Here is a 25,189-nt window from a genome sequence, read left to right on the forward strand (position 1 = left end):
CTGCTAGGTTATTGTGGCTGAGAAATAATAGCTCAGAATATAGTTTAGATGCTTGGCTCTTCCAAAAATGCCCTATCACATAATTCCCCATTTGACACTCACGTACCACCACTTTGTACATTTCAGCTTTGTGAAATATTTATGGTTATTTTCATGAATCAAAGGGACACTAGTGAAATAATCCAAATAATACCTCCAGAAATAATCCATTTGAATGAATCCCTCTTAAAGCTTGAAAGATAAATCATTTTAACTGTAAAAATAGAAAATGCAAAAGAGTACATGGTACACACCACTTAACTTTTAATAGTCAGCACTTCTAGAACCCTAGCACAATTATTAAGGAAAAAAGAGAAAGAGGAAAAGAAACAGCAAGTATTATTCTACGAGCATGGCTAAAAGTTGGAATTAGACAGCACAGGCTTACAGGAAGAACTCCAGGGGCCTCTCTACTCACCCAACTCCAAGAAGAAAAAGTGAAAATACTGAGGAATCGATAGAAAGGCATTTGCTAGGCCCTGGGAGGGATGTCTTAGAGAGATTCTAATCTAGAGGATTATCTAGAGGCCAGTCTCTTCCTCCCACCAGGCTGGGATTGGGGGGGGGGGGGGGCGTTAAAATTGCCTGCAGCCTGTTGCCACTTTTGTTAGAAAAAAGTTGTTTCAACTACTGAAAGGCCTAGCTTACTACTATTTATCCATTTGTAAGCTTATTAACCACTTATCAGATGTCCATCATCATATTAGGAAGTAATATGTTTTCATGAACAAAGAAAATACGGGTCCAGGACAAAAGTTTGCAAACTTTTTCTATAAAGGGCTAGATAATAAACACTTAAGGCATTGTCAGCCATAAGGTCTCTGTTACAACTACTCAACCCTGCCATTAGGGCATAAAACCAGCCACAGACAATGCATAAATGAATGACTATGGCTGTGTTCCAGTCAAACTTTTTTATGAACAATGAAATTAGAATTTCATATAATTTTCATGTCACAAAATAGTACGTATTCCTCTTTTGATTTTTTTTTAACCACTTAAAAACTGTAAAAACCATTCTTAGCTCACAGACCATACAAAAACAAGCAGTGGGCCAGATCTGGCCCATGGGTTGTGTTTGCTAAACTCTGGTCTAGGAGAAAGGAGGCCGACTAATTATGGCAAACAGAGACCTCCCCTAGCTCACCAGAAACCTACAGCATCTCTCAGCTCAAGAGGATACCAGGGAACAACTGGATTCAAGGATCCTGGCCAAACTGTATCTTCCTATTTTAAGACGACTAAGAAAAGAGGCAGTTCTTGTCATGGCTTTGACAAAAGCTACTAAAAACTCTGGGTATCATGCGATTCAATTAAATTCCACCTCAACTTGAAGCATTTTCCCTTTCCAGAAGGACTAACAAATATAATCCTACAAACTAACAACACAAGTTGGTCCTGATGTTTTCCCAGGGATAAAGAAGGTTAAAAGTGAAAATCTTAACTGAGGTATTAGAAACACTGCACACAAGACACAGCTGCTGAAGAACAGGGCACTGCAGGCCTATCAGAAAGAACTGTCTCCTTAGCAAGGGTGGCAGTGGTAGAAGCATTTGGAGAATTTCTGCTTTCTTCCTCACAGCACTTTGGTTAAATTATGCTCTTTATAAAAAAAACTTACCTTTGTGAACAGAAAATGCTGTATAAAAATTTAATCTCGCAGTAGTAAATTAACATACGAACAGTCTGTATTTGCTGTATAAAATTCTCCAGCTGTTCCTGTGATTCAACTTTACCTACTTCATAGCCTTGTGAACCTCAGCACAGTGGTTATCCCCTCTAAGCCTCATCTTCCAGCTCGGTTGAGGGTTGATCTCGCCCCTCAAAGAGCTGTTGTGGATTTTTGTGAATTAGGGTTAAAAATAATCGTACCTTTCTGAACAGGATCCAAGACATATACGATCAAGTTTAACTTTTCATTTTATCGTAAGACCCAAAAGAAATTTGAAACTTACCTGCTAACAAGAGGTGCAACATTCGTCATCACTGATGTCATTATTTCTGTGGTAAGGCTTTCCGCAAAGCTAACGCCATCTTGTCCAATTCCACTATCGGCGGCCAAACTGGCATTGCTCAGCTCTCTCTCTGCTTTTTCAATAGCTTCAGCAACTATCTTCTCAGCAAGCACTGTCTTCTTATCAAGATCAACATGAATTTGGGGGACATCGAGGTGAAAAACTCTAGATTTCTGATAGATGTTACTATATTTTGAATTAGAAACTGGCTTACTACTAGCGTGTGAATCCTGTCTGAGAAAGGGTTGAGGTGCATTTCCAGTGCAATCGTGGAATTCATTACGGTCACAGTATCTGCAAGCTTGACTTATAAGAGGTGACAACTTTTCTGCATAAGTGATCCTATCCGCTGCTTTTGTGGTCTCAGACAGGTGGAAAACTGCAGATCCTAAACTTAGCTCTAAAGTGTCATCCGCTACTTTTTTAGCATACTCTTCTATAGCTTGAACAACAGTCTCTCCATAACCACACCCATTTAAGCTGCCTGTACTGTGGTAAAACCTGTGATTTGGGGAGGAAGGCTGAAAAGACTTAGGAAATTCTGGCTCAGCGTAAGCCTCGGTATCTTCATCACATTCAGATTTTTCATAAAGGCAAGAATCTGTTAAGGATTTTGGCAAGCCAACCGCGGATGCTGTCAGCTCTTTTTTAACATCTCTTGTTATGCTGTGAGCAAGAGAGGCTGAAAAACTATACAGTTCGGAGCACTCATTTCTATATGTATCCTGTGTCCATTCGCAAGTTTGATTTTTACAAAGGTACCCTCCATTTCTTTTACTTTGTCTTTTTTTATCTTCTTGGTGGTGCTCTTTATTTAAGAACATTAACAGTTCCTTGTTGGTTTTCACCTGTGAGCTCTGCACGGGGAACATTTTTGAGTTGCACTTCATTCCGGCTGTCTTAGCTGCTTCTTGTAACCCTGATTTAACAGATCGATAAGCAAGTCTATTGGCATACTGGTCCATTATTAACTCACTATTACCACCTTCCTGTTTTAGGATTTGGATAATGTGACCCGCATATTCGTCTGTCACACTCTCACAGCTGGGATACCTGTATGTCAGACCTGACATACAAGAACTTGGTGGTAATGAAAGAATACACGGCTCTACTTCTCTTGGGTGTGCCACCGCCTCTATATCCAACTTCTCTTCTAATCTATAATCTCGGTCACCATCAACATGACAACTGTTCTTCTTTTGCCTAAAAAACAAACAACTCCTAACTTTTGCTATCTTCTCAGCTTCCGTAATGACTTCTGCTGCCATATCACCTGCAAAATTGCATAATGTTTGTAAATTTTCATCTGAGCAATTTAAAACAGTAGGTGATACACTTCCTTGGCTTTGCACACTTAAGCAAGGGCTTTTAACCTTGGGTTCTTGAATTATTTTATTATCTAAATGGGATGCTGCCATTTCAGTTGCAAGAGAAATGATGTGCGTAGCCAACGCTTCTGCAAACTGAACTTTCTTCCCTGAGTGCTCTGACTTCATATCCACTTCTGGATGCTCTTCACCTTCACTGCTTTCAACTTCTTCTGAAAGAGATCGCATGAGTTTCAACATGAACTCTTCTTTTTCTATGGTATTTTGTTCATTTTCAGACAAACTACCAATGGATGAGTTGTGAGGTGTAGAAGGCGGTGTAGCAGGTGCAAATTCTTTTGCTAATTCCCCCTTGAGCTTTTTGGTTAACTTCTTGATATCCCACTCGGAACCAGCCTGCGATGGTAGTAAAGGAGTTGATGGAGGAGTACCAGGGATTACATTTCCGTCTCGGATTTTCTGTTTATCTTCCACAGGAAAACCATCTACACATGTAAGCGCTGTGGATGAGAAAGTATGTGAATGGGAAAAAGGGTTTTCCTGCCCAAAAGACAAGGGCTCAAGTGCTGTATTATTCAAATGACACTTTTTCACTGATTTGTCCTTAGCAGCTTCCTTCAAATCTGGTTTTTGGCCTGCCATAGTTAGACAAGGTGACAGTGTCTCTAAAGAAAATCCATGAGCCACAGAACCTCCATGTTCTGAAACACAATCCTTTCCGACCAAAAGTGAACTGTGAGTTAAGTGATCTCGAGTGTCAAGAAATTTGGGGAACTTTTCCAGGGTCAACTGTGACTCTTCTCCAGGAACAGGTACACCTTCCTTGTGTACCACATTTTTATCTACATTCGGGATCACTGATTTGCTTTTATCTATTGATTGTTTAATAACAGACTTAGATAACTGATCAGCAAACATGTCCTTATTGCTAGCTTCACTCAGTGGCAGTGCTGCTTGATCACAGAGAAAAGGAGGCGTGTTTCCCTTTACTGCTTTAGTTAAACAATCTGTGTGTTCAGCTGTTTTCGTAACTTTGAATGACGTCATTGACTCTAAAGTTTCATTTACTATTGTATGCACCATTGCTGCAGAAAAGTTGTTAATAGTCACAGGATCACCCGTTAATTTTGAAGAGCTCTGCATTTCGATATCATTATTCACTGATTTAAAATCATTCTGGTTGCTTGGATTGTGTTCTGAAGGTAAACAAATATTTCTGAGACAAGCTACTTTCTCTTCTTTGCTTTTTGTGGTAACGCGTGCTTGAGTAGAATCACCATTTGAATTATTATCATCAGACGACAGATGAGACTTTGCCTGATGGATATTAGATGAAGTACCATATGGGAGAAGGGCACTTCCTGCCAAGGGCACGGGTATAGAAGTAATAATGCCAGAAGTACAAAACAAGGCCTGCTGTACTGTGTATTCCTTTTTGTATTCCTGTATTGGTTTTGTCACCATAATTGTTTGATTGTTAAAAGCAGGGGAAAACGTGGAGGTCTGTGTCGATGGCACAACATTTTCTGCACTCACATTCCTTACGTTATCTGTGGAAACACTAACTGCTGCCCTTGTTGTGAAGGTCACATCAACTTGTGACAGCTCAATGAACGCTTCCTGTAGTACAGATTCAGACAAATCTTTTGCATACGACTTCACTACTTTGTCTTCATAGTCAAATGACCGACGCTGTGGAGATGCAGGTGTTGGAGGATATGAAAACTGACACACTTCCATGATGCCTTCAAAAACAAGCTCTTCAGCAAGATCTGCAGCAAACCTAGCAACGGTGTTTGTAAATATCTGCTTCTTTACATACTGTAAATCTCTTAAAGCATTTGATAAAGCTTCACTCACCAAAAAATTAGCCAGACCACTAATGGCACGTTCTTTCAGTGAAAACGCACGCTGCTTTCTCAGTTCATTGAATGCCATCTGAAAAACGGATGATGTCAATTTGATGGCAAAGTGGCACAATGCATTGGTACACGAAGAGACTCCTTTCTGTAAATCTTTAAACGCGCTGCCAAAACTTTTTTCCACAAGATCTGCTGCAAATTTCTGAATGCTATTTTTAATCATTAATGATTTATTTTTAGATTTAGTTTTTTGATCAAGGCTTCCACGCTTAAGAGCTACGGTTTTATTCTCTCCCTTTTTAATACTATTAATGTTTGATGTAGTATTAGTATGTTGGGTATGAAGAACCGAGTCCAGCACTTCACAGGAAACGCTATTCGCATAATCTTCATAGGTGTAATAGACAGAATCATGATTTTCATGAATCCTATATCCACCAGCATCTGTTTGGCAAAAACATTCAGCAGGAGTACAGCCGCCAAGAGGACTAAAAGCAGAGGATCGAATAGGGCTAAACAAGCCACTGTCTTCCCCAGATGCCTTGACTGGGCGAGGAGAATCTGGAGCATCGCACAGGTTACTGTAAGGGGATTCCGGCTTACGAGGGGTTGGCTTTCTAACATTAGCTGGGAGAGCTGGACGGTCAAACTTGAATTTTTGAGGATTCATGGTTGTGGTTACAGAACAAGGTTTTTCATGTTTTTGCCCTTTCTTTTGCGATGGCTTCCCTACAACAGGATCTTTCAGAAATGGACAAGAAGTGTCTGAAGTTTGTTCTAGTTCATCAAACTGATCAAAACTATCAAAAAATTCACTTACTTCTGAGTCTGAATCCTCTATATCATCTTTCATCACAGGAATTTTAGGTAACTCAAGTTTTGCTTTTAAACTTTTTTGATATCCCTCTTCATCCAAGAAAATAACAGGACTTGGACTAGAGCATTCTGATTCAGATGAGTAAGCAGGAGAAGAAGAAAGCAACATCTTCTGTGTATCACTACCCTTGTCTGAAGCATTAGATGACCTATAAAAACTCCTTTGGATCCAAGGCTCAGAAATTGACGTCGTAACTGAAGTTTTCGCAGAAGTTAGGTCTTTCTGTCCCAGAATATTCATTACGGAAGGTGATGGTTTGGCCAATGACTTCTGCCGCCCAGAGCAAACCAGAATCCTTGAATCATGAGTTTCTAAATGGTGACCAGAAATAGTCTGTGAAGCAGCATCACACTGGCTCCTTAGTGCAGTAATGTTTATTCCTATGGGGAAAGAATTAAATCATCAAATTAGTCCTGAACAGAATTTTTTAAAAATTAATTTAAATCAATGGGACTAAGTAGACTTTAAGCATGAAATATTTATTTGTAATATAAGTGCCTTCTAAACTATGTTGTTTAACAGATCATCCTAGGTCACACTTAAAAGCAAACACATATTTTACTAAGATAATTACATTTTACCCCATATCTAGGATATTTGGACTATGGAATGCTTAGTGCACTGTTGCATGTGTTAGAAACACTAATATGGTGACTCTGCCAGCTAACTATTCTCCAACTTGAACCTAGGCATGTTCCAAACACTTAAGGTAAAAAGGGAAAGAGCTTGAAGAGTACTACTAACTAAGAAGAGAAATAGCAAAACTAAAAACCAGGTAACAATGAACTTAAAAATCACAAGAAAATTAATTCCTCAGACAACCAGAAAAAAATGGTTAAAATGTTTAAATTGAATCAAATTTCAAAATAAATTTCAATTGAACAAGTCTGCCTTAAAACTTTTAAAACTGAACTGTAAACTTTAATCCCCCATTTCAAGAAAAAGTCTAGTAAAGAACAAACCATCATTATACGGCTTTGACGTCTCTTCTTCCTCTAAGTGCTCAAAAGCAGTGACAAAGTCATCCTCAATGGAGGACACAGACTGGTCAGTATCGTCATCATCTTCATCAGCAGTCTCAAGTTGACGCTTCTGATGCAAGTATGTGTCCAGGGTATATCTTATTCCAGTGGCATATTTACTTAGGAGACTAAAGATAAAATCAATTCTGAGTCTTGGTAATGTAGGTGACACTCTCATGACACAAAGCATTCCAGAATGATGACTCTTGGGAAAGATGATAAAAATAATTTTAATTTCAAAACATATCATACACAAAAACATATTATCTGAAAGTGAAGCCTAGAAATAACACAATCTCAGAAAAAAAAAAAAAGAAACACATATATCATGAAAGGCTCCCTGATTTTGTGATGTTTCATTCTTTTCTTCATTTTTTGTCTACGACATTTCTCACTACCCAATCTCTTTTTCTCCCATCTTTCTCTTATCCAAGTATTCAAATCCTCCCTATTCTATCTCCTTAAATGTTACAGAACTTACTCTCCATTCCTTTAGGAATCGTATTCTCCTGTATTACTGAATAGCCCTGGGGTTTTTCTCATTTAATCAGTCACCTAGCTCACCAACTAGAGTGTAAACCGCATGAGGGCAGGAACCCGGTTCTCTTCTTTCTTTATATCCTGTTTTCCTGTAGCTTCAACATGATATCACCTTCTCTCCTATTGTGAAAGAACCGTCCTCTCCTTCTACCTCAATTTCCCCAGTATTACAATTTACAATAATGTTTATAGCTTTGATTAAGAATATGTCATCAGATTTTTTCCACGTTATATAAAAAATGCAAATACTGACAAATGATTTATTCAAAAAACCAGAAACCAAATATGATACCTAATTATCTCTTGTATCCTAGCAAATAAAACAAAGTAAATATAAATGAAGAATATAATTAAGGAAATGAGGCAGGCAGTACTACTTTTATCCGTAGACCTCATAATGAACTCATTATGGATACTTGGAATAAGTAATCCAGATTTTAAACCTACTAATTCAATTTTTAGGATGTAAAACATGCAAAGCATTTTTCTTTGATGGATTATCAACAAAATAATACTTAATAAAGAACTAAAAGTTGAATGTTATAAAACTAACCACCTGTCTGAAATGGTAACATTTTTGTTTATAAATAAACAAATCTTCAGATGCCCACTTTACATTGAGTTTTTTAAACCAGAAAATGATTTAAAGTATGTTCCCCAAAATATATAGCATAATATTTATATAAATTTGAATTAGTCATACAGGGGAAAAAAATTCCCATAGCTTATAGAAAGGTAGAAGTTCAAGAAATCCCGAAATAATGAATTTTTAGAAAAAAATTAATATGTACTTGCATACGATTTATGGAACTTCACACATGAAAAATCTAATTTAAAGCTATGATCAAAATTATTCTGTCCTCCAGTAATTTCAAAGCTTCATGAGTTCGGTTTCTTACGAATCATATTTCCTTGAGATAGCATTAAAAAAAAGAAACTTCATCCAAGCATTTAAAAGTTTAATACTCTTAATCCAATGTCACTGTAAAATTTGCCCTGAAAAATTCATTAGCAATAATGTATAAAAGTTACCTGATTTAGAGGACCATTGTTTGTATCTGTTGATTTATTTATATCCTTCATACAAATAATTTCATTTTCATTTAGACTGCAGAAGTGCAGTGAATTTAGAAGATCTGGAAGTTCCAAAGAAACTGCAGCTAAATCCTAATTTAAAACAATAACACAATAAATAACGCTATAGAATAACATCCTGTTAAGGTTCCTATAATGTGGGCCCTATCCAAAAATTATAAGGTCTACCGGTTAATAAATGTTCCGGTTCATAATAGTTAACATATGTAGTCAACTTATGTAGTTAAAATATGTTATGTTAACATAATAGTTAACAGGTTAGCATCCACAATCAATTTTTTAAAAACTCAAAAATAAAACATACTAAAATATTTTAATGCCTGCTATTTCTGTAGCCTTCTAAACATATTGATACCAAGCTATAAAAAATTTTACATGGCACCTCACACATCCATGCCAATTAGGCATTTAATAGTTTTTAGCTGCAAATGTCAACCTACAGTCCTCAGGTTTAATCATGGAATTTTCATACAGGATTCTTGCCTAGACAATGTACTTCTTTGGAGCTTAAGTTTTATATTTGTAAAATACAAGTCTATTTTTCTGCCTTTCCTCTCCAAGTTATTGTATTAGACTTTAACAAAAAATATTATGAAGATATAAAGGAAAATAGCTTTTATTTTTTCTTCTCATTTGCCCTTTATATGTAAATATTTTACTCTGTTAAAGGAATATTAACATCTTTGACCCCTCAGGGTACTTTCATTTATACACAAAGCTTTATTAGTAAGTCTTAAAGAGGAAGCAGAGTATGAGAGAAACACTTTGGAACACTTCTCTTTTCAACCTTACATTCTCAGGAGTATGTCCTCTCTTGTGCCTTCTGTCTAAACTATTTCCTTCTGGAAAGGGCACAATCAAGACACACAGCAGAGATTTCATTCACTATCACCTGATAGGCATTATTCATAAAGAACTGAATAGTGTTAACTCTTCTATTAGGAGACACTTTACTGCCACAAAAGGAAACATACGCAATCACAAATTTTTAAGAAGCAGCACCAGGTTAAAAAGAAAAAAGTAGGCCGACCACATATGCGTGAGCTTCAACCACTCTTCATGTAACTCTGAAGCCTGTATTTGCTGATCCATATCTCAAATATCAGTCCCTCTGTAAACCCCGGCCTAAGTCAAACAGGCTAAAATTTTCGCATTGGTTAATCATTACTTTTTACAATTTTTACCTTTTAAATTTAACTCAATCTCAATTAAAAAGATAAGAATCTCATTGTTAAAGTCAGACTACAAAAACCATCAAAATAAAAAAACAAGTCTTCATTCTACATTATGCAGAGAATAGAGAAGTTAGCCTGTGGTTTGCACCCTTCTCAGATAAATGACTTTTGTGGTCTCCTAACCTAAAACTGCTTTCTGTAATAAGAACATTCAGTGAAAATGCTAAACGTGAAAATGTCCAAAGCACACTCAAAAGTTTATCTCAAAATGTCATCTTTTAACTTTAAACAGGAACGATACCAGAAGAATTTTAGTGTAAACTTTGGGCTAATAAGGCAAATGGTCTCAAAATTTGTTCCAAATAATCTTTCACAGTCCTTTCCAGTTCAATAAATCAACCATACCTGTATACGAGCAGCATCTGTTTCTTCATTAAAACCTAGAAATGTGACCTGAATAAAAAAGGAACAAAGCTTCATTCATTCGAGTTTTTAAGTCTTGTTTCAATTAGATTGTTGACAGAGCTGAGAAACAGAAAAAGCACATAAAACATTAAAATGCTACTAGGATGATTAATTTTTTTCAAAGATAATCACAAAAGTTTTTCACCAAAGATTTGGCTCCATAACATAGTTCCTGAACTTCCCCCATATCCACTTCATAAACAAGTTCAGACAATTCTACTCTCAAAAGGCATCTCACATACATCCACTCCCCTCCATTCTCCCAGCCACCACTTCTCCCCTGCACGGCCACAATCCTCTCCCACCTGGTCCCAGGAATTATCATATCACTTCCCTGTCAAAACCCTTGCATGCTTCCCAGCACAAGGTCCTAACCGAGGCCCCAAGGCTCTGGGTTAGCTGGTGCCCTCAACTTCCCTCATTTTCACTCATACAAACGGGCCCCCTTTCTGGGTCTAGAACATGCCCAATATGTTTCTGCCTAAGGGATTCAAGGAGTGCCCCTTCAACCTGGATCTCTATTCTTTGGATGTTTACAAGCCTAGCTTCTCATTCTTCAAGTTCCAACTTAAATATCACCTCCTCAGAGAGGCTTTCGCTAGGTAGACCCCCAAGGCTACCTCCTTACTGACTCTCTGTGATATCATCATTTATTTCCTTCAATGCCCTTATACAGAGATTACTCTAGAGAAGTCTACATAAATCAGATTTCTAAAAAATATCTAACAGCATGAGGAAATGCTACATTATTAAGTGAAAAGGACAAGTCACAGAAAAACTATATAGAGTATAAACACAATTTCAACCATATTTTTAAAAATATATGCATGGAAAACAATGCTGGAAGGCAATACACTGAACTATAAGCAGTGATTAACTCTAATGATGGCATCATAGGTCGTCTCATTTTTTCTACTTATTTTCCCTGTGGTTTTTTTCTCCCCCCTAATTCATAGGATTAATGACAGTCATTTTCTTTTTTTATGCTTTCAGTATTTCTCATTTTTCTACAAGGAAGGTGTACTACTTTTATAACCTGGAGAAACCATTATTTTTAAAATTTATATTCCCTTTATGTCTTTGACATCACAGGAATAAATTTTTCCCATTTGAAAACAGAATAGTAAACTGTACTAAGCAAATGCTGTGACTAAAAATACGAAATGTTTAAATGATATCACATGGAAAATCAATTCTCAAGAATTAAGGGAAAATAGCATAGTCAAAATGTAAAGCAACACTCAATATACTTTTGATCTCTTTCTGATGATTCAGAAGCAAGTCCGAATCTTAAGTTACCCCAGATATTTATTCTAATTAGTTACGGTTATTACTTCACAGAAGTGTTACAGTTCATTTCCAGGCGTCCAGGTAAGTTATGAACCTCTGGAGCCTATCGCTTCACCTAAAAAATTGAGGGCAACACAACTCCTCTTGCACAGTTTGAGGGTTAACAAGATAACACAGAGGAAAGTGCCAGCACATCACAGGCCCTCAATAACAAAGAGACACTCAAACAACAAACTTCCTTCCTTTTTTCGAAAAGATACTCTGAGATCCGCACACCCTCAAGTGAGAGAAATTCCTTCTATTCTTTCAAGTTTCCTTTTATTGAATACAAAGGAGAAAATAAGCTGACATGGGGTTCTGAAGATGCCAGCAGAGTTTTATATTTCCCATTGATCAAGGAAGGCCTCACCAAGGAATGTGGGCCGGGAAAGGCCCTACTTAAGCAGCTGGAGAGACACGGGCTGGAAACTGTTTGAGGGCAGAAGGACACGGGAGACTTGTCACACTTGGCAACAACTGAGCAGATTAAGAGGGGCTCAGCTTTACTAAAATAAAGGAAAAAGTGGTAACAAAGAAGACAATAGTCAAGGGCCACAGAAATTGAGCTAACACAAAAGAGGCTCAGGTCAGAGAAGACTACAGGCCTAAAAGGTGTGCTTATCATCCTACGGACCCACTTCACATTTAGTTTCTCAAGGAATATGGAAGAAAATCATTCCCAAAACTAAGAATAAGATTTTCTATTAAAACCTTCAATTCAAAACAAGATTTTTTGAATTAACATATTTATCAGTTTTGAGCTACAACAACTTAATACCTTCTCTCTCTTACTTGGTAACATAAATGTGTTGATGGACTACAGTTATATTGTAAAAAGAAAATTTACTCCTTTTTATAGTAATAAATTCAAACAAAAATTGGAAACACTAACGTAGCAGAGAAATAGATAAGCAAGTAGTACATCTTATCCTCAAGTAGTGGAGTAAATATCTTAATTTCAAAATAAATTTATCATTGCTTTTTCATTTTGAATCAAAGCACTGAATTTAAACAATCAAGAAAACTAAACACCAAACAAATGAATGTAAGAAATAAGCATATATCTACTGTTTCAGAATAAAATATTTTAGTATTGAAGTACCAATTACTGAATACAGTAGGAATCACCTAATACAGCGCTATATGTCTGATGAGTGGTCAATAATGCGTATGAAGTGAATTAAATGTGCTCATTACAATACATTAAGACAATTATGTTAGCTGATATTTAAAACAGATACTTCTCATGTATGTATTAATATGTAGAGATTTACACATTTTAAAAATAATCATGAAATTCTATAAAAATGGAGGAAAATACATTGTGCTTTATTAGAAAAAGGTATCGAAAGTAACATGTCAAACCTCAGTCAAACCGTCATGTTCATCCTGCTTCACACAGTCCTCTGCTGACACACTGCACAGTTCCTTCTCACTCTGTAATAAAGACTTCACAGACTGGAACACATCTTCACTGAAGCTCTGAAAATAAGACACTCTTAATTTATTTAACTCTCAGACAAAGTAAAAGATCCCAGAAATATTCTAGTTTTAAATGGAGAGTTACTAACTCTCAATTAACATTCATTTGGCACCTTTTGAAGCCAATTCAGCTGAGAGAAAGAAAGAACAAAAGGCTTAAGTAGTTTCACATGCTAAGAAGACACACCTTAGCCCTCACACTCAACCTGCTGGAAGACCACCAGATCCTCACACCGGCTTCCCGTACTCTCGCCTTAAGAGTAGCAGACTACATTCGTGATTTCCAAGTCATTGGCAGAACAGAAGCAACAATTTATATAAGGAGTGAGGTGATGTGGAAGCTATAGTAAGGCATGCTGACAATACTGATTACTCCCATAACAAAGTTGGATGAAAAAAAGAGATAATAACCCAAAATAAGGCTTTTCAGGGGTCTAAAGCAGGTGTATGATGAAAATGAGGGAAAGCATTCCAGATACGGCAGGGGGGAATGACAGGAGTGCAAAGGAACAGAGGGAGGAAAAAGTTACATAAAGAAAGGTCATAGAAGCAATGAGCCTCAGTAGGAATGAGGATACCCAGCACCAAGATTTTGGTTTCTAAATACCGTTCACCAACAAAAAGAACTCGAGCTCCTTGGCAAAATGGTGGTCCCAGGTCTGAGACAGAGAAAGTACGAAGTGTGGCCAGAATATCCTATTGCAACAGAATGCAACCAAGTGCCCCGAGACTATCTAGGTCATTTCAAAAGAACACAGAAGCCATGCTGAATTTCCACTGGCCAAATCTGGGACAATTTGGGCATCAAAAAGAATAAAAATGGTAGCAGATTATAACAACTGAATTTTTTTAAAAGTCTATATGAGTCCATTAAAAGAGAGAGATAAAAGGGTGGAGTAGGGGGAGAGCATCTCTTTACATAAGAATACTGGCTGGCAGAGGCTGGCCCTGTGGCCGAGTGGTTAAGTTCGCGCGCTCCGCTGCAGGCGGCCCAGTGTTTCGTTAGTTCGAATCCTGGGCGCGGACATGGCACTGCTCATCAGACCACGCTGAGGCAGCGTCCCACATGCCACAACTAGAAGAACCCACAAAGAAGAATACACAACTATGTACCGGGGGGCTTTGGGGAGAAAAAGGAAAAAATAAAATCTTTAAAAAAAAAAAAAAAAGAATACTGGCTGGCAAATATGGACAGAATGACAAAATTAGAAAATCCCATTTGTAACTCCCAATGTAATTACTGATTTAGGAAAGGATCATCAACGGATCCTAATCCACTGGGTTAAAAGCTATTGGGGAACAGGATACTCATGCTTCCTGTAGCATCACTGTACAGATTACTTATTAATTGTATTAATTATAAAGGGACTATGTGTCTCTGTATTAGAAATACCTGTTGGTTACAACCTTAACCACCTGGTCCAGCCTGGCATTAACAGTATGTACCTCCTGATCTGATAAGAGTGGAATGAACATAACATCACCTTTGAGGTATTCCTGCTGAACCTAATTACAGGGAAAGACAGGCAAACTCACAATAGGGGGATATTCTACAAGACAACTGGTCCCGACTCTTCCAAAGATTTGCTGTCATGAGACAAGAATGCAGACCTCCAAAATGGACTAGAATGGGAGAGACCAAAGAGATACAACTCCCAAATGCAGAGTGTGAACCTTGACTGGATTCTAGACAAGGGACCAGGGAAAACTAACAAGAATATTTGAGACAATTAGGGAAATTTGAATATGGATTGCATGTTAGAAGATGTGACCAAATTAATGATTTTCTTAGGGGTGGTATGATGCTGATGTTGTTAAGGGATACATGCTGACAAATTCAGAAGAGAAGTAAAATAATGTGTGAAGCCTACTTTCAAAAGAAGAGTGTGTGCGTGTTTGTGTGCATACACACACAGAGATAGAACAGGTATGGCAAAGTGTCAACAGAGGGTGAATCTAAGTGCAGTGTTCATTGCACTGGGTTTTTTTCCAACTTTTCTGTAGGCTTGAAAATACTCGAAATTTATCAGATTGTTTTCATTAATGAGCACAGATTTTCAGGCTAAGATACAAATATGAACTCAAAAAAGGAAAAAATATGAAATATGAAGTTGAACTACCAATATAAACTCATGACTCTGAAGGAGCAATGGGCACTCCTAGTACCCAGACCTTGGTTTTACTACTCAGGGTTCTTTGAAGAAATGGCCAATTCTGGGTCTAAGGAAGAGAAAGTACAAGGTGAAACTGGGTTAATCTGTTGTACTAGAAAGCAAGGACGCAATCAAAGAATTATGAGCCTGAGAGAGAGGGACATAGGTATCAGCTTGCATGGCCTACCAGGGACCAAGTTTGGGACAATTAGAGCAACTTAAAAAAATGAATGAATGATTGTAAATAAATAAAAGATTGCAAAATACAGAATTTTTAAAATCCATGAGTCCAGAGCAATACAAATAAATGAATGAATGAAAGAGGTGAAATAAACTCACTAGCCACGGTTGGAGGTAATCATTAATCTGAAAATTGGTAATTAAAGGGCATTTATCCTGCCTTTATAGATTTGTAGTTCATCTAAGGTTGAAGAGGGAAAGTTCTTTAAAAAGAATACCAACTAATAAATGTAAAAGGAATGATAAAATTAAGGAAACCACCATTTTGCAACTTCCAGGAAATAACAGATTTAGGAAAAGGGTCACCAATGGGTGCCAAAAATATTAGATGAAAGGTTGTTGGAAAAAAACAAGATATTTGCACAGGGCCAAGTATCATCCCACAGGTTATTTGCTAACTAAAATACAGGACAATAAACTTTTAAAATGGAGAGCTCTGGGAGAGTTACTACCTTAATCAATTGACCAATTTTTGCATCACTGATCATATGAAGACCTGAAATTCTATCCTCACATCACCCTATAAAGCATTCTTGCCAAAAATGTTTCACCTGAATCCAACTAAGCCTTTCCATCTAACTTCTGGTTTATAGGAAATACAGAAAAGAGAGGAATAAGTTAAACAGCACTGTGAGAAAACAACCAGACAAACCCAGAATGTGGAACACTGTACAACAAACTGGCCTAGCCTGTTTAAGAAGTCAGTCTTGAATTTTTTTTTTTAAAAAAAGGAGGAACTCTTTCAGACCAAAATAAATGTAAACAAGTCACAACCATCAAATACGACTTAGAGCCTAGGAGCCTAGACTGACTCCAAAAAGGGGCTGAGGGGGAGACTAGAAAACACATTTTAGGATTGACAAAGGAAATTTGAGTGTGTCTGGGTATTAGATATAAGGGAATTATATTTAATTTTCTTGGAATGTCATAAGAGTATTACTGTTATGGGGGAGGATGCTGTTATTCCTGGGAGAAGCATGTGCAAGTGTTCAGGGATGAAGAGACAGTAAGACCATAACTTTCAAACAGTTCTGCCAAAAAGTAAATAAACACACACACAGAGCAAATAAGACAAAAAACTAATAACTGTTGAATAGGGGTGGTTGGTGTGTAGGTTTATGTGCGAGTATACCATGCTTTTTACTTTTCTATATGCTTGAAACTTTTCATAATGAAATATTAGAAACAAATAAATAGGGTAGAAAGTATAGCTTTCTGATTTTCACAATACTTGATTCCCAATAAATATTCAATGCATCTCTATTTTTAACCAAAGTGAAGAGAAATCTAGAGAATTCAAGTACACCTTTCTATTTCCACTTAGCCAATAGGCAAGTTTTTGTCACTCAGCTATACCAAGTAAAGGTATCAAAAGTGGTCTAAGTGTGTGCATAACATACATACATATCAACAGTATACAATATTGAGACTCACACGCTTTTATGTAAAAGGGTTTCCAAGTATTCAAGTGAATTCAAATCAAATCTTTATTCCATACCTAGTATGGATAATGCGTTGAATCACAAAAGACATTGAAATGGTTCCTGTGTGAAATTTCAGATGCAGCCCAATTCCATAACTTCAGGAATACATTGGTAAACTCAAGTCAAACAGGTATGCAGTATTATTCTGGAAGAACGTGGTCACTACCTCACTATTTTGCATATATATTTCCCTAGTTATAATTATTAATTTAAAGCAAGCAGTACAATTTAGTTTTAATTTAAAGTTATGGGTCCAATTGCTAATCTGAAAAAAGTATAATACACTACAGTTAACAAAAAGTAGAAACAGAAAAAATAGCTTTTGTTTTACTTTTTTCAAGTTAAAAAGTGGACGATTAAGTTCAAAGGTAATTTACCTGAAAACATATGGAGAATATTACTTAAAAATGTAATTACCATACTGTTTAAAAATAAGTTTACTTTCTGTTCTCCAACTCTGCAGGCACCCTGTAGAGTTGAGACACATTCTCTTACAGTTAACAGTCAAACCCAAACACTTCTCAGCTCTCTGAAGAAAAGAGTAACTAGATGAAGAACCAGGCCTGGAAACTTATGAGAACACTAACAATTAGAAGTTGGACAGAAGGTAAGCAAAGGAGACAAGAGTTATCATAAGAGAAGGCAAGCAAGAAAAACGTTGTAACGAAATAACTCAAAGCCCATCTTAACCAGTAAGGACGGCTCAACAGAGTCATATAATACACAAGATGAAGCCTAGAAAAAGGGGTAACAAAGACTGCTCACCATCCTCCAGTATCTGTTCTCTCCTCCTTCCTTTAAGCAATGCCTCCAAAGTTTTAGCAAAGACAAAATATTTCAAGAAATGGAAGGGTAACCAAATTGTCTTAAGAGAGGAAGAAAAGGGGTTCTTCCTCAGACTAGAACAAGAAAGGACCAGGAATCATATTTACTTTGCTCTCTACTGATCATCCAATACCTAGCATAAGACCTGGCAAACAATAAGCACTCAAATTTATATTTGCTAAATGAATGAATGGTAATATCTTGGGGTAAAGCTAAAGCTATACAGGAAAATTTATACCTGATGCTTATATTGCTAAAAAGAAGATGGAAAACTATCTGCTAAGAAGCAATTGAGGAGGCAATTGTGTTCTTTAGGAAATAACGTTCATTGTCTTCATGATTTCATATCATTATTTTCATAGACACCAATCTTTGCAGTATATTTTAATGTTACTAATTTCAATAATGAGATTCATTTTAAAACAAGAAAATCATAGCTACTTAACAAAAAAAAAATCAGTATTTTTATTAAAACTATCACTAAAAGGAACCTAATACAGTGAACTTACTTTTCTGACAGATGCTCTAGTCTTCATGTGACTGTTTCTGAAAGCCTGGAAAGTCGCCATAACTATACTGCTGTTGTATGTAATCAACGAAGAGTTAATCCATAGAACACCTAAAGAAAACATATTAAAAGAAAATAACTGATTTATTGATCTTAGTGATTCAGGCAAGTATCCTGTCCTAAAATAATTCCTTTAAAAAAATGAAAACATAAACAAAAATTGTGAGCCACAAAAATTTACTTGGCAATCCAACATGAATATTTGAAAAATATATGAATATTGGTACCTTAATGAGATACCAAATTATTACAAAAATCTTATTTTCAGGTTCAAAATTATAAAGTAGTTTACCTTTATCTATTCATCTCACTATCCTTTTTTATTACAAATAAGAAAATATTTGAAAGCCTCAACAAGAAGTATTTGGAAAACCTTTTTAAATCTAAAATAGAAAATATCACAAAAAGAATCCCAGCCTTCTTGCCTCCCAAAAGTCACTCCATCCCTGTAGCAACAGCGAATGCTCTAGGTATTCTTCTTTCTTGGGCAGAAAGTTTTGATAATATACAAATGAGAATATGAAATCTGTACATATCAAATTAGATCAGATGAAGAAAACCCAATTCCTTACATAGGAATCTTAACAGCATACCAATGACTAGAATTCAAAAAACATCCAAGTTAAATAATTAATAGTACTTAAAACACATGTACACAAATGCATATGCATGCGCGCGCACACACACACACATATCTTAGGAGAAATTCCACAACTACGTCAACTTTTTAATGACGCTTTAATAAAATACCTTTGAGAGCTTAAATCAACTTGGGCATTAACCACTCGATATTCACATTGGACCACAGTAATTTGTCCATTCATTCAAAATCTATGTGAACTGGATGCCATGAATACAGGGGAGAACAAGGCAGATATGGCTCTCTTGGGTTCAGAGCCTTGCAGGGAAAATGTTTTATTATAATGAAGGGTGGGAGTAGGAACTGAATTCTAATACATAAGAAAAAAATTTGAATCAATAAAGATTTAAGAAATGGTTAATTAGTTTCAATCACACTGGCTTTGTCACAAATTATCCAGTTGAGGTTTTCAAAATATTTGGTTAATATAAATTTATACTATGAAGAGATTATTATGCAAAACCAAACTTCAACCTAGTCCCCATTAGAACTGCAAAAAGAACCCTTAATTTTATTGGAGTTCTAATTTTACATTCTTTCACTATAGAGATAAAACTGAAGTGTGTGTGCACGTACACATGCACTTCTCTTTAGAGATTTCTGGAATCTAATTTTTAGACAAAGAACTATGATGGATTTCTATTCTGAACTAAGATAAATCCTAGTGGTCTCTTTCACAATAAAATTTTATTAATGACTGGAATTGAAGCAGGACTGGGAGAAAGGCAAGGGAGCTCCCAACAGCACAAGATAAAGAGCGATATACCAGGACTGAGAAGAGTCCCCTTCGGGTCCCTGTTCTCTCTCTCATTAGCTTCATCTCGTCTAAGTAAATTGCAGTATCTCTGGATGTTTCCTCGATGTATATATTACTCTACTTACCAGACAAGTTTATTGTAAGAACCAAATGGAAAATAAATTTACAGGAAGCACTCTGGAAACTATAAAACACGTAAAAGAAAAATTATTTACTTATGGACCAAAATGCTCAAAAAGAAAAGGTGTAAATATAAATATAAATATGTGGCCAAAGCAAGAAAATAATCCTTTTATTTGTCCCAGGCCAATTCACTCTCCTTTTTCCCCACAGAGTTGTTTTCAACTGCCAGAAACCCTCAGAGGCAAATGGACTTGCCTCAAACTTCGCATAAAACATACAAAATATAGAGGTCAACACAAGAGTTCCAGAAAAGTGAATCTCAAACGCAGCTCCTGAGTAAACTGGCACCACCCTTTTGGAGGGCAATTTTGTAAAGCATGTCAAAACCCTTAAAATATCCCTACTCTATGACACAATTCTACTTCTGGGAATTCATCAAAGGAAACAATGATCTTGGAGCATCTAGGGCTCCAACAAGAGCTCAAAATGCACCAAGTGCTTTACTAAGAGATTTACGTTAACAGCTCATTTAATCCTTAGGACTGGCAGAGCAGTACTCCACTTTCACAATGAGAAAAACCGGGGCTAGGGGAAGTTAAGCAATTCGCCCAGACCCACACAGCAAGTAGTAGAGCTAGGATTCAAATCCAAATCTTCAAACTCTAGCACCCAGGCGCTTAACCCCTCCTCTATAGTGTATAAAGGTTTGAAAAGCTGTTCACCACACTTTATAATAGAGAGAAATAAGAAGCACTCTGGAAGCCAGAAATGGGAGAATGACTGAATAACCTAGACTGCATTCCCGGGATGACGCAATTGCAGCCACTAAAAACAATGCTGAAGGACAGAGGAACCGCACACAAAGCATCTTTGCTTTCTCTGACTCCTGAACGAGCGGAGGTGGGGAAGGAGATGGGAAACAGCAATTAGCTTTGCAGCTGCTGACTAGAGTCAATATGAGCAAAGACCAAACACTAACTCATTGGAGGCTTCACCAGGAAAGAAACTGACCAATTATCCAGATGAGCTGCTCACCGGAAGGTGCGACACGGTATGCCCGAGACAGAAGAAACAGGTACAAGGCGGTTGGGGGGAAGCCAGGGTGCTCTGAGACATCCCGATTTGACACCTCCAGCCACCTCAGTTCACTTTACCCACAATATTCCTGAATAGCAGGCCGAGGCGGAACGCTCTTTTCAAAGTTGAGTAGTAAAGCAAACAGAATCCAACATGGACCCATGAAAGAATGTAAAAACAAACAAAAAACACATAAGAAGAAATACACTAAAGAAAGAAAAAAAACCAGACAAATATAATCATGCCACCCAAACACATTATCTATTTTCAGAACAGTACCTCAGAATTTGTACAATAAAAAAGAAACTAAATTTAATTCCACATTTACACTCTGCTTCACTCACTGAAGAAAAACACATTTATTCTACCCTCGTCCATTACTTTGTGTGTAACTCAAAACATAAGCAAAATATTATCTCACAAAGAAAAAAGTCTATCAGAGAATATCTATGCAATGGTCCACAAAAGCGAATCCAACATAAGATGACATGACTCATACTTCTGGTACAGCAAAGAAAGACAATCATCTTTCGAAATGATGCAAAGACAGATGGGGGGGAGAAAGGTGACACAGCAAGTTTCTTCACCATCTCATATAATTAGAGAGAATGCAGTCTCAGGCAGATTTCATAAAAGGAGCAAAAATACAGTATTTTCCCCTAGAACACCGTTGTGTTATGGTAAACCTTTCACTTAATCTTTTTTTTTTTTGCTTTGTGCCCTATTCTGGCAAATAAACAGGAGTCCTAAGCAGAGAATAACTGTGTTTCTCTATAGGCAAAGAAATTAACGCTAACCTCGATCATTTTCCAAAAAGCAGATCAAAGAAAGTCTAAATGGACAAGGCAAACACCTGAACAGTAAGCTGCCAGTGCTCAGAAAATAAAAACAATCCCATAAAATAAATGAGATTTCCTTAGAAGCAGCAAAAAAGCAGAAGAGACACTGCTAAAAACACGGGCGCACCAAGAAAATTTTAACAGATACAGAACTCAAAGAGAATAAATGAAAGCAATCAAAGGAACAAGTATAAAGAGTACGCAAAACACAGATAGAGGACACTTTGAATAACTTACACCTATCCTTTGATCCTTTGATTTCACTCCTTAAAATTCATCCTTCATATATACTTGCAGAAAATTCACGAAATGTGAAAGAATATTCACTAAAATAAGATAAAAAACTAAAAATAATCTAGAAGCCCATCAATTCAAATAAATTATAATACATTCATATGACTGATTATTGCCCAGGTGTTGGAAAGAGCCAGATTAATACACAGTGACATGACAGCATGTCCACAAAATACTAAGGGGAAAAGCAAGTTCCGGAACAGCACAAACAATGTGCTCTCTACTTGTGATTTAAAAAAACATTATTTACAGAATGCTGACACGTGTATGTGTGTGTTTGTACACGGTTAGGAAACATTATGACCGATAGAGACTAAACTCATGATAGTGGTCACTCACGACAACTGGGATTTTTTTTTTAATGTTATAAAATGTTATATACCTATAATATGGGAAGACGACAGATTATTAAGTAAAAGGTGGCTTCCAGCATGTACACATTACATCATTTTGTGTAAAATCTGTATCACTACAAGTATGTATGTACATATGTGATATAAAAGAAAATATATACTAGATGGGTATAAATATTGGTTTCATCTGGGTAGATGCAATTGTGTGTGTTTATTTTTCTGGATGTGCGTAAATTCTCTTATGATAAGAAAAAAAAAATCTCTCTCAAGTCTTTCCTGCTCTCCTCTGGCCTAAGGAATGTTCTAATCGGCATCATCTATTTCCTGACCTTTTCATAGCATGAGTTAACCTAGCCAAGGAGTCTCTGAAACACTTGCCTAGTCTCCTATTAACAATATCGTTCTATCTTGACTCTCTTCCCCAATGCACTGGTGCTCAAACTTCAGTACACACACACACCTAGAAGCTCCAGGTTCAGGAGATCTACATAGAACCCAGAAACGTGTATTTTTAACTAGTGCCCTATGTGATTTCTGATTGAGAAACACTTGTCTATCTGTCCAGCCATTAGTCTCCTTCCCTAAATTCTTTCACAATTTGTGACTCAAATACTAATATTTTCTAACCTTCATCCTTGTCCTCCTTGGCACTCATTCTATTTAGTTTTCCAAGGATTTTATATCTATGGTTTTAACTATGCAAACAACTCCCTAATGTGTATCTTCAGTTCAGTTTTTGTACCTGAATTTCAGTTCCTTATATCTAATTTTCTACTAGATACTTCTAATGAAATTACCAAGTCACTCCAAAATTAGTATATTCAAAAACTCAACAAAACTTTCTCTCTTAACAATCTCCTGCTGTATTCTCTATATCAGTAAGAGCCAGTAAACCAGTAGGTCAAGCATGAAATTGGTCTTTCCCTCAGTCCCTACAGCCTACCCCCCCATCTAGAAAACCTCCAAGCCCTGACCCTTCATCCTCCTAAATTTCCCTCAAATCTACCCTCTCTGGCATCAGCTGAACTGCTATTTACTCTTCCTGCACCAGTTCAAGGACCTCCCTCCTTGAGGAAGGCTTGGCTCGTCTCCTTTATCCCTCCTTGCCCAAACAGTAACCACCTCCTTTATGCTCCCCAAGAGGTTTGTCCTTTATTCTTTTGGTGCCATTGTCTGCATACTCAGCTCCTATTTTGAGTTCCTTGAGGACAAAAGTGTTTTACCGTATTTGTATTCTAACATAGTAGGCATCTAAACATCTGCCGAATTAATAAATAAAAAGTAACCCTTTTTATAGAGCAAAGTATGCCTTTAAATGTTTAAATGGATACTACTACTTTTAATGAATTATATGTGAAAATAAAATTAGGATTTTCCAATAATTCCTCATTTTATAATATTTGGGAACATATTAATAATAAATGCTTGGAATATATATTTTGGTCAAATTCCAAATGGCAAAGTGTTAAAAGTTAATATTCTCTTGAATATAACTACAACAAAATGGGACAAAATATAAGAAACATTGGTTTTCAAACGTTAGACAACAGGCAACACAGGACTATGATCCCCAAGAGAAGGGAAACACTGGCTGCCAGCTACTTCCAGGTGCTAACACACAGAGAGGAAAGCCAAGCAGTCTGGCAGCCTCTCCCAGCTGTAGAGACAGAGATCGGTTTGGGAAGGGCAAGGTGGCTAGAATTTGCAGGGCAGAGGACTGGAGGGAGAGCTCAGAAAGGGTGAGAGCTTCAGAGATGTGCAGACGGGTTCCCCCAGAGTCCCTGGCCAAATGCTGATCTGCACCGAGTACCTGAGGCTCAGGAAATAGCTACTAAAGAGCAGCAGGCCAACAACACCTGGAGCCAGACAAGGCTTGGAACAGTTTCCGCTCCCGCCAATCAGGGTGGGAAAACCTTGTAACATATCAGACAGTAGATGGACTCCTCAGAAGGAAATCACCTTAGTTGGGGGACTAAGTTAGCACGACACTGAAGGTCATTCTGGATTCACCCTAACGAAGCTTAAAGGCGAGCGTCAAAACAACCCAGCAGATTCCAAATAACCTAACTGTGCATCCCAACTAAACCCCACACTCTTAGGGAATAAAACAAAATCAAACAAACAACAGAATAAAACTCAATGGCTGGCATACAATAAAAAATTAGTAGGTCTGCAAAGGTGGAGAAAAATATAACCCATAACCAGGAGAAAAAAAACCATTAAGTGCAGACCCAGGAATGATAGAGATGATGGAATGAACAGAGAGTCTGAAAACTATACTATAAATATGTTTCATACATTCAAGAAGAGAAAGGAAAATATGATCATGGTAAAAAGAAAAATAAAAGATATGAGAGACTAAAAACAAATTCTAGACATGAAAATAAAATATATCTAAATAAAAAACATACTAGATGCAATTAACATCAGATTAGACACTGCAGGAGAAAAGTTCATGAACTTGAAGACACAGCAATAAAAACTATCCAAAATGAAGCACAGAGAGAAGAAACTTAAAAACAAACAAACAATAACAACAACAAACAGCATCAGTGACTTACTCTAAAAAGTGACTAAGTGGATTCCCAAAAAGTGCGCGTGTGTGGG

The 25,189-nt window shown here is 36.8% G+C and overlaps 1 protein-coding gene across 7 annotated transcripts in view; it reads right to left on the reverse strand.

Moving 5' to 3' along the window:
• Positions 1 to 25,189, reverse strand: part of AKAP11 (A-kinase anchoring protein 11) — a 79,437-nt gene that overhangs the window by 16,374 nt on the left and 37,874 nt on the right. For 6 of the 7 annotated variants that reach the window (XM_014732026.3, XM_023621334.2, XM_023621332.2 and 3 more), the window contains 6 exon segments: positions 18,441 to 18,550; positions 13,113 to 13,229; positions 10,359 to 10,406; positions 8,716 to 8,850; positions 7,084 to 7,348; positions 1,995 to 6,501 (listed from right to left, as the gene is read on the reverse strand). In XM_014732026.3, the coding sequence (XP_014587512.1) occupies positions 1,995 to 6,501; positions 7,084 to 7,348; positions 8,716 to 8,850; positions 10,359 to 10,406; positions 13,113 to 13,229; positions 18,441 to 18,500 (5,132 nt within the window). In that variant the 5' untranslated portion in view covers positions 18,501 to 18,550. 7 annotated transcript variants of the gene reach the window in all.

Source organism: Equus caballus, chromosome 17 (assembly GCF_041296265.1).
Source record: "Equus caballus isolate H_3958 breed thoroughbred chromosome 17, TB-T2T, whole genome shotgun sequence".
Taxonomy (NCBI): domain Eukaryota; kingdom Metazoa; phylum Chordata; class Mammalia; order Perissodactyla; family Equidae; genus Equus; species Equus caballus.